Consider the following 14929-nt stretch of genomic DNA (forward strand, 5'->3'; position numbering starts at 1 on the left):
CCCTGGTGACTGGGGTGAGGGGGCTTCTGGGAGTTGGGGGCTGTGCTGCACCTTGGAGGCCATGTCCCCAGCTGGTGAGCACAGTGTGGGGACCCAGTGTGGTACAGGGAGCTGGCACAGAGCACAGATCCGGCATGGTGCATGGGATCTGGCACGGTGCACAGGATCCAGCACACCTCCAGGCTGGGGTCCAGGGCCGAGGCACTGGGGTGGGCAGGGGCTGGGGAGCCGGGGGCTGGCAGCAGCCCCAGCCCTGCCAGCAGCATCTCACTCAGCCCCCCACCATCCCTGGGCAGGGCTGGGCTGTGCACCGTGAGCAGGGCAGGATAGGATGAGACCCAGGTCGTGGGAACCTCCTGTGGGAAGAGTGGCTAGGGGAGCCAGGGACCATGCCGGGGGCCCAGACGAGGCCAGTGCTGTCCGCCTCTGCCTTGGGGAGGCTGCAGCCGTGCCAGCCCCGAGGCCACTGGCTGCTGGCCGCAGCCCTTGGCGGCACGTCCGTCTGTCTGTCCACAGGGACCAGTGTTGGACGGCGGAGCCCCGCTCCGCCCTGGGCGGCCCTGGAGAGGAGGGGCCCACCGCCCCCTCGCCGGCCGGGCGCGGGAGGCTGGGCCGCCGGCGGGTTTTAACGGGCCGTGCCGGGGCCGTGCGGCAGAGCGGGAGCGGTGGAGGCGCAGGAGGGCTGCGGCTGGCTGGGAGGATGCAGCCGGACCTCCCCGTCGGCGACGCGGCGCTGCGCAGCCCGCCGGCCCCTGAGCCAGCCGGTGGCCCCTTCCCCGGCCCCTCGCCGCCCACCGGGCCTGAGGCCACCAAGCCACCCTATAGCTACATCGCCCTCATCACCATGGCCATCCAGAGCGCACCCGAGAAGCGCATCACGCTCAGCGGCATCTACCGCTACATCATGGGCCGCTTCACCTTCTACCGCGAGAACAAGCAAGGCTGGCAGAACAGCATCCGCCACAACCTCTCTCTTAATGAGTGCTTCGTCAAGGTGCCCCGTGATGACAAAAAGCCAGGCAAGGGCAACTACTGGACGCTTGACCCCGACTGCTACAACATGTTCGAGAACGGCAGCTTCTTGCGGCGCCGCCGGCGCTTCACCAGGAAGAGGGTCCTCCGAGACACGGCGGGCACTGAGGGGGACGAGGGGCGCGGGAAACCCCCCAAGCACCGGGCACGGGGGCCACCCGCCACCCTGCTGTCTGAGGAGGTGAAGGCGGAGGGGAGCTATGCCTCGCCAGCAGCCATGGGGCGCCTGCCGAGCCCCGCCACGCTGCCTGAGGTTGCCGGGGTGCCGGGGTGTGCCGAGCCCTGCGTCCGGCGGCAGCCACCCAAGGCCAGGCAGCCCTGCCTGTACCTGCCAGATGCGCCACAGCCCAAGGGGCCATTCTTCGCCCCCCCGGAGAGCCGTCCGCCGAAGGAGACTGTCTTCGGGGGGCTCCCGGCAGCGCTGCAGCTGCCCCGGCCAGGTCAGTACCCGCTGTCCGGCGAGCCCCGGCTGCCGCACCCTGCCCTGCTGCCCACCCTGCTGCCTGCCCAGACCAGGGACACCCCGCAGGACTCCCCAGCCCCCCCAGGTACCCCCCCGGGGCAGCTGGAGGGTGAGGACCCAGCTCCCCCTGCGCTGGGGCCGGGCCAGCCCTTCGGGCAGGTGCCCCCCACGTTCCCTGGCACCCTCCTGGGCACGGGCAAGCCCCCCCCATCCTGCTTCCTGGAGGGGGAGGGCTATGCACAGCCTCCCCTGCCCGTTTTCGGATCCTTCGGCCGGTCCGGGCCCGAGGCACTGGGCAGCAGCTACCAGTGCCGGGTGCAAGCGCTGAGCTTCTGCGTGAAGGAGCGGCCGTGTGGCGCGGCACTGGAGCACCTCCTGGCCACGGCCCCCCCAGCCACTGCCACCCCCCGCCAGCCACCTTTCGGGGCCTCGGGGCCACGGGTGGGCGAGCAGAAGGAGCCGTGGGGGCCAGGGGGCACGATCCCACTGCAGGGGGGCAACGGCTACCCACTGGGGCTGCCCCCCTGCCTCTACCGGACACCCGGGATGTTCTTCTTCGAGTGAGGGACTGGCCTCCTGGACACCCCCGACCCCAGCACCAAATAAAGCACATTCCCCAACGCTGCCTCTGTGGTCTCTGCGCCCCGCTCAGGGTGGGCAGTGGGCAAGGGCGAGCCGGGGACTCTCTGGTCCAACCCGGGCGCTGGCTGGGGGACACGTCACCCAGAGGCCACCCGGCAGAGCCCTCATCCCTGCTGGCCCCTCCATCAGCAATCACTGGCTGGACAGTGAGGCCACGGGAGGATGGGGCATGGCCCGGGTCAGGGCACTCACGTCCAGGTCCTGCATTCCCCAACAGATGCTGGGGACAAGGTCCTGCCAGAATGTTGGGCAAGGAGCCCCCAAAGCCCCATCCTGGGGTGGCAGGAGGAAACCTCATCCATGAGGGGCAGGGGGACATGCTGCAGCAGGAGCAAGACCCTGCAGAGCCCCGCTGCCACCTCCCTGTACCCAGGACTGCTCAAAGTGCCCAGCTTTGCCCCAGGTGCCACACACGGCATGACCAGCACCAGCCTCAGTGTGCTGCCGCGCTTGTGCATCCACGTGCATCCGCATGGCCCTGGAGAGCCTCTGGGGAGGAGTGCAGGGGCTTTGTGGGTTGGGGGCATACAGGGGACTCCGCGCTGGGTGGGACAGGGCTCCCTCCCCTCTGCTTGGGGCCATGCCAGTGCCTGGCCAGGGTCCCGCCAGGTCCCTGCAGACACATCGAGGCTGCAGCACCCCGCAGAGCTGGGCTTTGCCAGGGGCTGTGGCTGTGATGGGAACGGCTGGGGAAAGTGGATTCCTCCGACCTGAATCACTCCGGGGCGGCTGCCGGTGAGGAGGCACCAGCTGAGTCACCGCTGCCGGCACCAGGCTGGGCACAAGGGCCTGCCCTGGCCGGCTGGGCTGGGGGGCACTGGGGTGAGCAGGGATCCCAACACAGCCCCAGTCTGGGACCTGGCTGCTAGCTCCTTCCCACGCACTGCCAGGACACCCGGACCAGCATCTCTGCAGTGCTGGAGCAGTGCCAGAGGGATGCTGGCAAAGTGGGGGGGCTGTGCCCGTGCCCCCATCGTGTCCACCCCGGGCTGGGAGAGGAAAGACTCCAGGAGAAGCAACACTCAGGCCCTGTGGCACAGCCAGCCCCAGCGCAGGCACAGGGGGAGGATGCCAGGTTGGCAGGGGGTCTCCACTGTGGGCAGTGGGTGTGTGGCAGAGCCCCCCTTGGCCCCCAAAGCCGGTGGCATCCCAGCTTGGCCAGTCCCAGGGTTCTCTGCGGGGGCCGTGCTGGCACTGAGGGACAGTGCTGGCATCGCTCAGGGACCGGGAACACTGCGGCCACGTCAGACCCGTTATCAGCCCCCAGACAGCCGCTGCTGGGCCATGGCTTTGTCCCAGCCCCGGGCAGGGCAGGGGGGCCACCCTTCGTCATCAGCAGAGTAGAGACGGCCACTCAGCCCCGGGCTCCTCTTTTCTCCATTTTTTTTTTTTCCCTCCCCAGTGGAAAACAATATTTGAGCGCCTAGATCATGCTGGCGTCTCTGGAGCGGCCGGCAGCAAGCGCGGCTGACCTCAGCCCCCTCCTTCGCACAGTCCCCGGGGGCGCGGGAGGAAGCGAGCGCCGCAGCCGTGCCCAGGGGCCGTCTGGTTCCCACGCAGCGCGGCCGGGCCCATCGCCCGCCCCGGCTCCCACTGCCACCTGGGAACGTGCAGCCCATTGCAATACCCCAGTCTGGGGTCCCTGCACTGGCAGCAGAGTGGCATCGTAAGGTGGATCCCACACACACCCCCCCACCCCGAGTCACAGCCCTAGGGATGGGGACCGCCATCTTGCAAAGCCTGGCTGCCTCCGCCACCCTGGGCATGCAGACCAGGGCCAGCCGCCCTCCTGGTTCTCCCTCCTCCACACCCACCCTGGCTCCCAGCCGCAGGCCCGCTGCTCTCCCTGCCCTGCCCTGCCTCCTCCTCAGCTTGCTGCCGGCTCGCGGTGGGTGGCCTGGCCCCCGGCCCACTCTCATGGGCCATGCCACGGCTGGGGACCTGGCTGCACCCAGTCACGAGGAGAACCTGCTGCTGCTGCTGCCAGTGATGCTGCCGGGTGCCAGTGCAGTGGGTCTGCCCGCTGCCCTTCCCTCCCTGTGGGGTCCCTTGCCCATGCAGCAGTGTGGGTGCCACACAGATGGGGTGCAGGCAGAGGTGGAGGAAAGGGTGCTGCTCTGTGCCAGCACTCGGGGCTCTGGGGATGGCTGCTGTGGACATACATGCATGCACCCCAAACTGCATCAGGTATCTGGGGGGTGTGATGAGGACCCCTCACACGAGGGATGGCGCTGGGTGCCGTGGCCTATGCTGGACCAGAACCAGCCCTGCCACCGCACCCATCAGCCCCAGCAGGATGGGTCCCCTCCTTGGGGCTCGCGAGCCCTGTCCTGCCCCTTGGCTGGGAACACGGGATGAGGCCACGGCTGTGCCTGTGGATGCTGGCCCCACAGCCCAATTCCTCTGGCCCCAGTGGGTGCCCCTGTGGGGTCCTGGGAAGGGAGGGGGTTGGGGATGCCAAACTGGGTTGTGAGGTGGGAGTCCACCACCCTGGGCTTGGGGCACCAGAGGATGTCTGTGCCCGTGCATTCCTGTGCCACAGCCGTGCACACGCAGGGCTGTGTTCAGGAACCGATGCCCCAGAGCGGCTCTGGGTGCCAGGAGCGATGGCCTGGCCAGCAGCACCATGGGCCACCCCGCACCGGGGCCCTACAACCCGTCAGAGCCAGGGCGACGCACGGCTCCTGGGGCCAGACAGGAAGGAGACGTCACCGCCACGGAGCGTAACTCAAACCAGATGGGGCCGCACTGGCTTCCAGGCCCGCAGGGTGGTCACCGACAGGAACCGGTCAAAGGCTGCCGGCAGGAAGCGGCTGGGAGGGACGCCCGCGGCGGGAGCCGGCATCCGGGCCGGGCAGCCTTAACTGCTTCGAGGCTGGCTGCAGCCCCACCAGGCAGAGGGGCACCAGTCCCCCACCAGCCCTTGCCTGGACATCCCACCCCACTTGGGCAGATGCCAAAGCCACGAGAACACCTCTGACCGCACATCCCTTCCTCCCTTTCCCCCAGCACCCCGGGGTGCTCAGAGCCGGTTGCTGCTGCACAGCCATGGGCTGCAGAGACCAGAACCCCTCCGCACCATGGGCTGCACAGCCCTGCCTGGGACACACCAGGCCGCCCCAGCATCAGCTGGAGCCCCTCTCTGTCTCTTCTACCCTGGGGGAGAGACGCCGCTTCCCAGCCCCTGCCCTGATGCTGCAGCTGCTCGGCCCACATGGGCAGGAGCAGTCGCCCAGGGAGGGGGCTGCGAGCGGCCCCCCAGAGTCCCAGGGAAGCAGGGCAGGCACAAGCTGCGGGCAGACCTGTACATTTATTTACAAGAAGGTGAGAGCCAGGCAGGACTCCAGCGATGGGCAGGGCCCCGCAAGCTGTGTCCCTTGCCTGGTGAGGATGAGCCTGAAGCCCCTTCACCTGCTGCAGCCAGGGGGTTGGGGGGTCGGTGCCTCCCTCCATCTCTCCCCAAGGTGTTTCCGGCAGGCACAGAAGGCACCCGTGGCCCCAGAGCAAACACACCGCTCTGGTTTGGGGGGGGGGGCTCAGCCCCAGTGAAAGCCAAAGCTGGAGGGCAGGGGGAGCTCAGGACCCTCTGCCAGCCCCCTGTCTCACTCCCCACAGCAGGCAAGGCTGGAAGCTGCAAACGCCAGGGGATGCCCATCCTCTGGCAGCACTGGGAAGCCCTGAGGGGCACAGGCAGAGGGGAAGGGGGTCAGGGTGAGACAGAGGAGCAGGGGCAGCATCCGCCTCCCCGAGCCCAGGCGGTCCCAGGGAGCCCCCGCGCATGGCGGGGGGAAGCTGGCGGCCGCAGCCGCTGACCGGCAGTTCCTGTGTGTTGGTGGTCGGGGCTGGAGCGATGCTCGCGGGAGCGGGGGAGCGCGGTCCAGCTGCTCTGCATTAGGACGCCTCGCTCATCTTGATCTGGCGAGGACGGGTGAAGCAGAGGTTGTGTTTTTCCCCCGCTGGCAGAGCCGAAGGGCAGGGAGGGCAGGAGGAACACAAAGCCTCCTTCTTCCCTCACTGGCTCCCAGCTGGGGATGCTGCTGGAAGCGTGCTTGCCGCTTCCTCCCTTCCTGTGCAAGCAGCAGCTCGGGGCCAGCTCCGCTCCCGCACACCCAGCCAGCCAGGGAGGAGGCGTTTCAGCCCCAGCTCCAGTGCCAAAGCACCAGGGCGAGGGTCGACGCCTGCCCTCTGGCATCCTCATGCCAAACCACAGTGCTGGGAAGGGAGGTTGATGCAGCTCAGGGTCCAGCAACAGCGAAGGCAGGGGAGGGCAGGGCTGCAGCATTTACAGGCAGAGCGCACAAGTCTTGAGTCCAAGGTAGCGGCAAGTGCGCAGGGCGGCCCAGGCAGCAGCGCTCGCGCTGGGCCAGCCTTTCTCCTCCGAGGCCGCAGGAAGGAAGTGTGAGTGGAGTAAATATGCTGCAGATTGGGCATCACACAGCCGGGCCAGGGATGAGATCAAAAACCATCACTCAGGAGCAGCCTCACAGTCCAAGGAAATCCAGATGGGAACACTGGCTCAATGGGAATGGGGAGGGCTGGAGCCCCAGGAGGGCGCTGCCAGCATCCCCAGCAGCGGGTCCCTGGCACAGCAATGCCACCCAGGGTGGATGAGCTTGGCAGAGCGGCTCTGCAGCAGTGGGTGCAGGCAAGGAGCCCAGCAGGGTCCTGGCCCCCAAGGAGTCCCACGGCCACTGGGTGCCAAGACAGGGTGCAGGTCCAGGGGACACGGTGGAGCAGCACCTGCAGTGGTGGTGGCGTGGGGCACAGAGCAGCGGGGGCAGAACATGCTGCAGCAGCACAGGGGCCAGAGCAGCCATCTGGCAGCAGCATGGGCCGGGAGGGGGCTGCGCAGGTCCAGCCCCTGGCCCTTGTGGTGGGAAGCTGCTGCTGTCCAGAAGCAAGACTGATGTGGGACCCTCTCAAGCAGTTCCTCTCTGGCCTCGACTCACACATGGCTAAGGCTCTCCCTGAGGGGCCCTGCTCAGATGTCCAGTGCCGTCAGCGACCCCGAGCTGGTGATCTTTTTGAAGCGGTTGGCAGCACACACCCCAATGAAGTTTTTCTGTAAAAGGGAAGAGGAGAGATGCTCATCCTACCACAAGGGCTTTGGTTCTGGAGGCTGAGCCAGGCCCTGCTCCTGAGGCCACCTGGTCACCCATTCAACTGGGCTGTGTGGCAGGGGAGTGCAGGGCTCGTGCTGGGGATCTTCACCTATGCTCTGCCTCTAAAAGGTGCTCTTGGGATCAGCTCAGGGGACACCACCACAAAGGCACCTATGCTTGACAGGGGTCCCACCTTGGGGGCACCCACATAAAGACCTGTGTGCTGGGGAGCCTTTCCTCCGGGCTCAGGGGTCCCCAGCCGCCACCAGCATGGCAAGACACAACCATCCTCCATGTCCCAGATGCCATCCACTGGGATGGGCAGAGGCTGGCAGGCCCTCCCAGCTCCCCCAGATGGTATTGACCCTCCTCCCCCTGCCTCGCACACCTTCCAGCGCCGTCGCATGACGTATTTCTTGAGCAGCACCTGGGACTTGAGTCGGCGGTTGCAGCGCTTGGCCTTTTCTGCCAGGTTGTTGAGCCAGGGATGCCGCAGGCACTGGCCCGCACTCATCCGGGCGCTGTGGGTGAGAGGAGCTTAGGTCACCCCTGCTCGAGACCTTCTCCCCTAACCACCCCCTTCTCCACCCACCCAAAAGCCCCAAACCTCCAGAAACCCGCAGCAGAGGAACCAGCTGGAGGGATGTGCCTGCGGACCAGTGGGGCTGGGCAGGACCCCAAGTGGGCCAGCACATCCTGCTTGGGGCAGGTGACCCTGGAGGGATGCAGGGCTCTGCTGGGGACAGCCAGCGGCCAGGGCAGGGTCCTGTGAGGCTCATCTGGCACAGGACATCAGGGTATGCTGCTGGTCTTGGTGCAGAGGGCAGTGTGTGGTACCCAGGGGCTGGGCGCATAGCTCGGGGGACTCCCACCCTGGGACCTCCATGGCTGCTGCCAGCCTCGCACCTCTTCTCCTTGATGATGAGGTTTGAGACAAAGTCCTTGGCCTCATCTGAGACGCTCTCAAAGGTCTCCTCATCGAAGTACCAGTTGGCAGCCAGGACGTTGTTGAGTGTCTCGGTGTCGTTGTCACCCAAGAAGGGGGAGAGGCCACTGAGCCTGGTGGCACAAGGGGGTGAGGAGCCAGGTGCCCTTGGGCTGTGGCACCTCCAAAACCCCCTGAAATGGAGCAAATCTGGCCAGGGCTGCCCCAAGGAGCAAGGCAGGGTGGTCCTGAGAAGGGAGGTGGTGTGTGGCTGCTGGCACCATGCTGCCCTCCTGCCTGCAGCTGAGCTGAGCTGTGTCCTGCCTGCACACGTGGGCACAGACACTGCCCCCCGGCCCCCAGCTCCACCTGCCCATCTCCCTGTCCAGCACCCTCCACCATACAACTAAGCATCTGGGTGCCTGAGGCACATGTATGGCTTGGGGACGGCTCCGTGCCTGGGGGACCTCTGCCCTGGCACCCCAGCACGGCGCTGGCAGTGCCCCCACACATCCCTGACGTACAGCATGTAGGTGATGACGCCCATGCTCCACATGTCTGTAGAGTAGGAGACCTGCTCATAGTTGACCACCTCGGGGGAGAGGAATTCGGGGGTGCCAAAGTTCACCTTCAGCTTCTCCTGTGGGTTGTACCTGCAGCCGGGGGGACAAGTCAGCAGGAGGGGAACAGGCTCCTCCCTCAAACCACTGCCCCCCTCCTGGCAGGTGCTGCCCTCCTCAACCCTCCATGCCAGCCAGGGAGGGCCGGGGCCAAAGCCGCAGCCCAGAGCAGGTCCCAGGGCTCACAGCAACCCGAGGGTGTGTGGGGCCAAAGGGCGGGAGGGGAATGGAAAGGGCGGGGGGGGGGGAGGGAGACGGCACCTTCGAGCCAGCCCAAAGTCGATGATCTTCACCATGTGCCCAGTAGCAGCAACGCAGAGGATGTTCTCGGGCTGTGGGGACAGGGAGACCATTGCCCCCCCACTGAGAGGGGACATCCCCAGCACGTGGGTCCTGTGACTGACCCGCGCCAGAGTGACACTGACTTGCAGGCATCCCTCCTATGGCTGGCCAGTGTTGGGGACATGCTGCCCTCATGGGCACCATAGGGCTCGGGCCAGCATGCAGCACTCCCCAGTTTGGTGGCCGCAAATGTCTGCTGCCACCCTGCACCACAGCCTCCTCCATCCCTGTGAGCAGTGGCTGGCCCCTGCAGTCACCCCCCATCCCCTGCTGTCACCTCCTGGCCCCGTACCTTGAGGTCGAGGTGGAGGACACGCATGTGGTGCATGAAGCGGATGCCCTCGCAGATCTGCCGGACAAATACCATGCAATCCACCTCCGTCAGGTGGTAGTCATCATCGACGATCCGCTCAAAGAGCTCGCCACCCTCCACACTGCATGGGGACAGACCGTCGGGTCACGCAGGGCTCCCTGCCCCATGCCACTCTCCTGCAGAACCTCTTGCCCAACCCGAGGACCCTGGCCCAGTCCCACTGTGGAGATACCGGTGTAGAGGCTGAGCGGAGCCACAGTGGGATGTGTGCATGCCAGGGTTCAACACCCCCCCAAGGCAGGCATGGGAAGAGGAGGAGGAGCATTACCCCAGAAAGTCTCAGGGTTCACAGAGCAAAACAGCCCCAGCCTCCCTGGAGCAAGTGGGCAGGGGGAAAAGGAGCTGTGTGGGAAGGACTTGGGTCACCTCCATCCTCAACACATTCACGATGGAAGGAGATGCTGTCCCAGCCAGGCAGAGCCTAAGCCTGTCTCTGAGCCCATCGTGAGATGAGGTGGTGTCCAAGAGGGAACGCGTGAGGTGAGGGACATTCCCTGGGGGCAACTGCTTCTGCTTGGTAAGGGGTCGGCACATCTGCTCCATCTCTGGAGCATCTCCTGCAATGGTGCCCCTCACCCAGGTATCGGGCCTCATGTGGCGCTGCCCTGACACTCACAACTCCATGAAGAGGATGATCTCCCGGGGTGTCTCAATGGCGTCATAGAGCTGAATGAGGTTGCGGTGGTTCAGCTGGTTCATCACATCGATCTCCAGCAGCACCATCTCCTGCAGAAGGAACCCAGTGGTGGTGCAGGGTGTCAGCCCCGACTGAGCCACTGGCACCGGGACAGGCTGTGCCACAGCACCAAGGACACACAGGGCACGACACTGCCACCCACCACCTCGGCCATGCCGCTTACTGGTGGCACCATGGCCAGAAGGAGCCCCCTGCCCTGGCATCGGTCAGACCTTGTCCTTGGCACCCTGCTTCCGGATCACTTTGGCCGCCAGCTTGAGCCCTGTCTCCTTCTCTGTGCACGTGTGGACTTCCCCGAACTTGCCCCTGGGGAGGGAGAGAGGGAGAGGTGCCAACGCCATCAGCTGCCCAGGCTGCTGGGGATCCCCCCCACCTTGTCAGGGTGCTGCCCTACGGTCCCCCTCCGCACCCACCCAACCCACCACGGCCAGAGAAGTCCCATCGACCCAGAGCCATTGCCCAAGGCTGGAGGACAGCTCAGGGCAGTACCAGGGAAAAGCTGGGCATCCTCCACCCTCCTGGGGCCCCTCCTTACCCCCCCAGGATCTCCTTAGAGCTGAGGCTGTACTGGGAGCTGACGCTGGCGGACCGCAGGGCGATGATGCGGTGTGCGAAGGGCGCTGGTGGCGGAGGGACGTCATCTGCCCAGAGAGGAGGGCTGGAGTGAGAAGCAGAGCTGCCCAGCCGGGGGACCCCACTGCTGAGCACCCCAGGGTGCCTCAGGCTGGGAGCGCACCCCAGTGCGGGGTGAAGGCAGACGCCCAGTCCTACGGTCCAGCCAAAGTTTGTGGGTGCAGGACACGGCCAGGTACCGAGCGCCTGACTGCAAATCCGGGTCTCCTGGCTGCCTGCTGCACCGGGACACGCAGCACCCTCCGACGGGTCCCTCGTCACTGCCCGCAGCATCGTCCTGCTGCACGGCACCCACCCTGCTGCACGGCACCCACCCTGCTGCACGGCACCCACCCTGCTGCACGCCGGCTCCCCACCCTCCCGCGTGTCGCGCTCGCCCTCTCCAGGCCACGCTGCTGCGTGTCACCCTCTCTGGGCCACCACCTCTCCACGCCACCACGTCCTGCTCACCCTCCCAGGACGGACCCCCACGCACGGCGCACCCCACGCACCCAGTCCCGGGCCACCCTTCCTGGAGGCGGCCTCGCACCCGCTGCCGCCAAGCTCGGTGCAGCCCCAGCCCCGCCATCCCTGCAGGGACAGGGGTGCAGGACACGGGGACACGCTGTCCCCTGCCACCGGCCAGGCGCTGGCTGTCACTCCCCGGGCTCCTCTTCCTCCCGGGCAGCACCGGCCGCGGAGCCTGTGCCAGGCTGTGGCCGGAGCAGCCCGGGGAGGCGACGCGACGCATTTAGCCCTGTTTACAGCGAAACAGGAGCTCGAAGGCCACCGGGCAGGCAACGAGCCAAGAGCATGAGCCGGCAGCACCGGAGAGCAGCGCAGGCAGCAGGCAGGGCTGTGAGGGACCCCAGGCTGCCACCCCACAGAGGGTCCCCAGGGTGCGAGGACAAGGCAGGCAGCACACAGCCTTACCCAGTATCTCAAAAGGGTCTTCCTTCCCAAAATCAGGGGTGAGGTAGGGGCTAGGGGGTGGTTCTGCCTCTGTCAAGGACAGTTGCTCCCCAGAGCCAGGGGACTCTGCGTGCTGCCCCACAGCACTGGGCAATGTCCTCTCCTGTGGGGTGCCAGGGCTCCCCGCAGGGCCGGGGGGCTCCAGGGGCTGCCGGTCCCCCAGGGCTGGCAGGGCAGGGCCAGGCTCTGTCAAACCCTCTTTGAGCTCCGCTGCTGTGGTCTCCTCTGGTATCATCTCCATCACTGCTGCCTCTACCCAGGGCTGCTCCTCCCTGGAAGCAGGAGCAGGTGGTGAGCAGAACCCAGCTAGCAGCCCCCTGAGCCCAGTGCCCACCTCTGCCCAGAGCGACTTGGGGCTCCCCAGGGAGCAGCGAGGGGAGGGGACCCATCCCAGGGGGATGCGGGTACCTTTGGCAGGTGGCCGGGCAGCTCAGGCTCTGCAGCAGAGCTGGGCGCGGGGGCCCAGGGTTTCTCGGCTGCTGCTGCTTGTCCATCTCCTCCACCTTTGCCGCTTTCTCCCCTTCACCCTTAGCCTTGACGGCAGCCGTGGCCGCTGCCTCTGTGGGCTCCTGGCCTCCATCCCCAGCCTCTGCTGCAGCTGGGGGGGGTTCCACCTTTGCAGCTTTCTTCCCCCCATCCTGAGCCTTTACAGCAGCTGGGGCCTTCTCCTTTGCAGCCACTGGGACCTTCTCCTTTGCAGGCTTTTCTTTGCCTCCATCCTCAGCCTTTGATGCAACTGTGGGTTTTTCCACCTTTGCAGCTTTCTTTCCTCCATCCTGCACCTTTGCAGCAGCCAGGGCTTTCTCCTTTGCAGGCTCTTCTTTGCTTCCATCTTGAGGCTTCTTTGCAGCTGGGATTTTCTCCGCCTTTGCTGCTGTCTTCTCTCCATCCTGAGCCTTTGTAGCAGCTGGGGCCTTCTCCTTTGCAGGAGCTGTGGCTTTCTCCTTTGCAGGGTCATCTTTGCCTCCATCTTGAGCCTTTTTTGCAGCTGGGGCTTTTTCTGCCTTTGCCACTTTATTCTCTTTATCCTGAGCCTTTACAGTAGCTGGAGCCTTCTCCTTTGCAGGCTTTTTATCAGCTGAGGTTTTCTCTGTCTTTGCAGCTTTCTTCCCTCCATCTGGAGCCTTTGCAGCAGCTGGGACCTTCTCCTTTGCAGGACCTATAGTTTTCTCCTTTGCAGGCTCTTCTTTGCCTCCATCCGGAGCCTGTACTGCAGCCAAGGCTGCCTTCTCCACGGGCTTTGCCTTCCCTCCTTCAGCCTCCGCTGCAGCCGGAGCCTTCTCCTCTGTGGGCTCTGCTTTCCCACCACACTCAGCCTCTAACCCACTAGGGGCTTGTTCCTTCCTGGGCTTGTCCTTCCCTCCACCCTGAGCCTCTGCTACAGCCAGACTCATCCCCTCTGGGGGCTCTGCCTGCCCTCCTTTAGGCTTTCCCACAGCTGGACCCTTCTCCTCCATGGGCTTGTCCTTCCCTCCATCCTGAGCCTTGGCAGCGGCTGGAGCTTTCCCCTCCACGGGGACTGCCTTCCCTTCTTTGGGCTCTCCTGCAGCCAGAGCTTTCTCCTTCCCAGGCTCGTTCTTCCCTCCATCCTGGGTGTCGGTGGCAGCTGGCGCCTTCTTCTCCACAGATGCTGCCTCCCCTCCACCATGCTGCGCAGTTGAAGCTGCCTCCTTTGCTGGCGCTGCCTTCCCTCCATCCTGGGGCTCTGGAGCAGTCGGGGTTGTCTCCCCCACTGGCTTTGCCTTCCCTCCTCCAGCCTCTCCTGCAGCCTTCTCCTGCCCAGGCTCTGCCTGCCCTCCGTCCTGAGCCGCAGCAGCCGCCGGAGCCTTCTCCTGCCCAGGCTCTTCCTTCCCTCTGTCCTGCGCCTCGGTGGCAGCCAGCACCATCCCGGCCTGGGGCTGGGCAGCCTGGGAGGCCGCCGGAGCTGCGCCGCCCTCTGCTTCAGGGGGAGTCGTGCCACCAGCCAGGCCAGGGCTGGGCGCGCTGCCCTCCGTACCACCCTGCTCCATGGGGACTCTCTGGGCAGGAGGCAGCTGCCCTGCAGTGCTCCCGGGTCGGTGAGTCTCCTGCAGGAGAGAAGAGAAGCTGAGGGCTCCCCAGACCTGATGCCCTGCAGAGGGGCACGGTGAGACACAGGCAGAGGCTCTGCTCCTGCAGAAGAGACAAGCTGCTGCCACCCAGCCAGCAGCACAGAGCCAGGAGCCCCACGTGGCCACCGGTCTCTTGCACCATCCCGTTGTACCCTGGTATCTGCTCAGTAGTGACTGATCGATGGCCTGACGCCGGCACCTGTTGCCGCCACGGGGCCTCCGGCGTGCAAACAGCCGCTGCGCGGCCAGGGTGCCAATTTAAGGCCACGTCCCCCCACGGCAGGGCAGCAGACAGCAGCTCTGGCCCCAGGCTGGCAAGGTGAGCGTCTGCAGTGTGGACCCACTGCTGCCCACCCCGAACCCTACAGGCAGGTCCAGCTGTGCAGGCAGAGCCCCATCTGCTCACGGGCCACATGGACCCCCAGCCTCAGCAGCCGCCAGCGCTGTCCATTCCCCTGCCTGGTGGTGACCACAGCTCCTGCCTGAGCAGCCCCTACCAGGGGAACCTGTTGGTGCCCACGTACCTCTGCAGGCTGCCAGCACGAGCTGCCACCCCATCCCCTCCAGCCCAGCACCCAATCCCCAAATCCCCGCTCTGCCCCGGGCTCCACTGCCATCCTCTGCCTGGCCACGTCCCCTTACCCTGTCCCAAACACCCTCCCTGCACAGCCTGTGCAACTGTCCTGAGGCCAGGACAACTCAGACCCAGAAAAAACCCGCCAGCAACCATCCCAGTAACAGGGGACTTGCTTCCTGGTCTTACTAGGACAGGAGCGGTAGCAGAGCAGTCCCTGGCTGAGCGGTCCCACAACCTGCAGCTCAGCATGGGGGGAAGCGGGGATAGAGATGTTCCTCCCAGGGCTGGGGGCTTCACTCTCCCTGGTACCCCCCCCAACCATGTCCTGAGTGGGTGGCCACAGGGACCCCCCCGGCCCTTTACCTGGGTCCCGGTGCAGAGGGTGGTCAGGAGGGCAGCATCCGCACTGTAGCACTGCTTGGAGGGAGCAGCCTCTTCTATCCCGGGTGTAACGGAGCCGGATTAGTGCAGGCAGAGGAGGA

The 14929-nt window shown here is 65.9% G+C and overlaps 2 protein-coding genes across 2 annotated transcripts; one reads left to right on the top strand and one right to left on the bottom strand.

Annotated features, from left to right (window-relative positions):
* The first annotated feature begins 237 nt into the window (after window positions 1-237).
* On the top strand, window positions 238-2107 carry FOXS1 (forkhead box S1). The gene has a single exon (XM_075768781.1). The coding sequence runs from the start codon at window positions 332-334 to the stop codon at window positions 2057-2059; it is 1728 nt and encodes a 575-aa protein (XP_075624896.1). The 5' UTR covers window positions 238-331; the 3' UTR covers window positions 2060-2107.
* Window positions 2108-5428: 3321 nt separating this feature from the next.
* On the bottom strand, window positions 5429-14901 carry MYLK2 (myosin light chain kinase 2). The gene is made up of 12 exons (XM_075768767.1): window positions 14811-14901; window positions 12189-13846; window positions 11742-12052; window positions 10732-10837; window positions 10409-10502; window positions 10116-10225; window positions 9419-9560; window positions 9046-9116; window positions 8689-8817; window positions 8146-8298; window positions 7628-7760; window positions 5429-7199 (listed from the first exon to the last, which is right to left on the bottom strand). Exons 2-12 carry the CDS (start codon window positions 13787-13789, stop codon window positions 7119-7121), a joined length of 2931 nt encoding a protein of 976 aa, XP_075624882.1. The 5' UTR covers window positions 13790-13846; window positions 14811-14901; the 3' UTR covers window positions 5429-7118.
* Between the last annotated feature and the right edge of the window lie 28 nt (window positions 14902-14929).

The sequence above is a fragment of the Balearica regulorum genome, chromosome 16, assembly GCF_011004875.1.
Source record: "Balearica regulorum gibbericeps isolate bBalReg1 chromosome 16, bBalReg1.pri, whole genome shotgun sequence".
NCBI lineage: Eukaryota > Metazoa > Chordata > Aves > Gruiformes > Gruidae > Balearica > Balearica regulorum.

Coding starts and splice junctions, on each gene's coding strand:
- FOXS1 (XM_075768781.1), top strand. CDS start 332: ATGAGACCCAGGTCGTGGGAACCTCCTGTGGGAAGAGTGGCTAGGGGA.
- MYLK2 (XM_075768767.1), bottom strand. CDS start 13,789: ATGGAGCAGGGTGGTACGGAGGGCAGCGCGCCCAGCCCTGGCCTGGCT. Junction 7,761..8,145: donor CTCATCATCAAGGAGAAGAG/GTGCGAGGCTGG, acceptor TCTCACCCACAG/CGCCCGGATGAGTGCGGGCC. Junction 7,200..7,627: donor TCATGCGACGGCGCTGGAAG/GTGTGCGAGGCA, acceptor TCCCTTTTACAG/AAAAACTTCATTGGGGTGTG.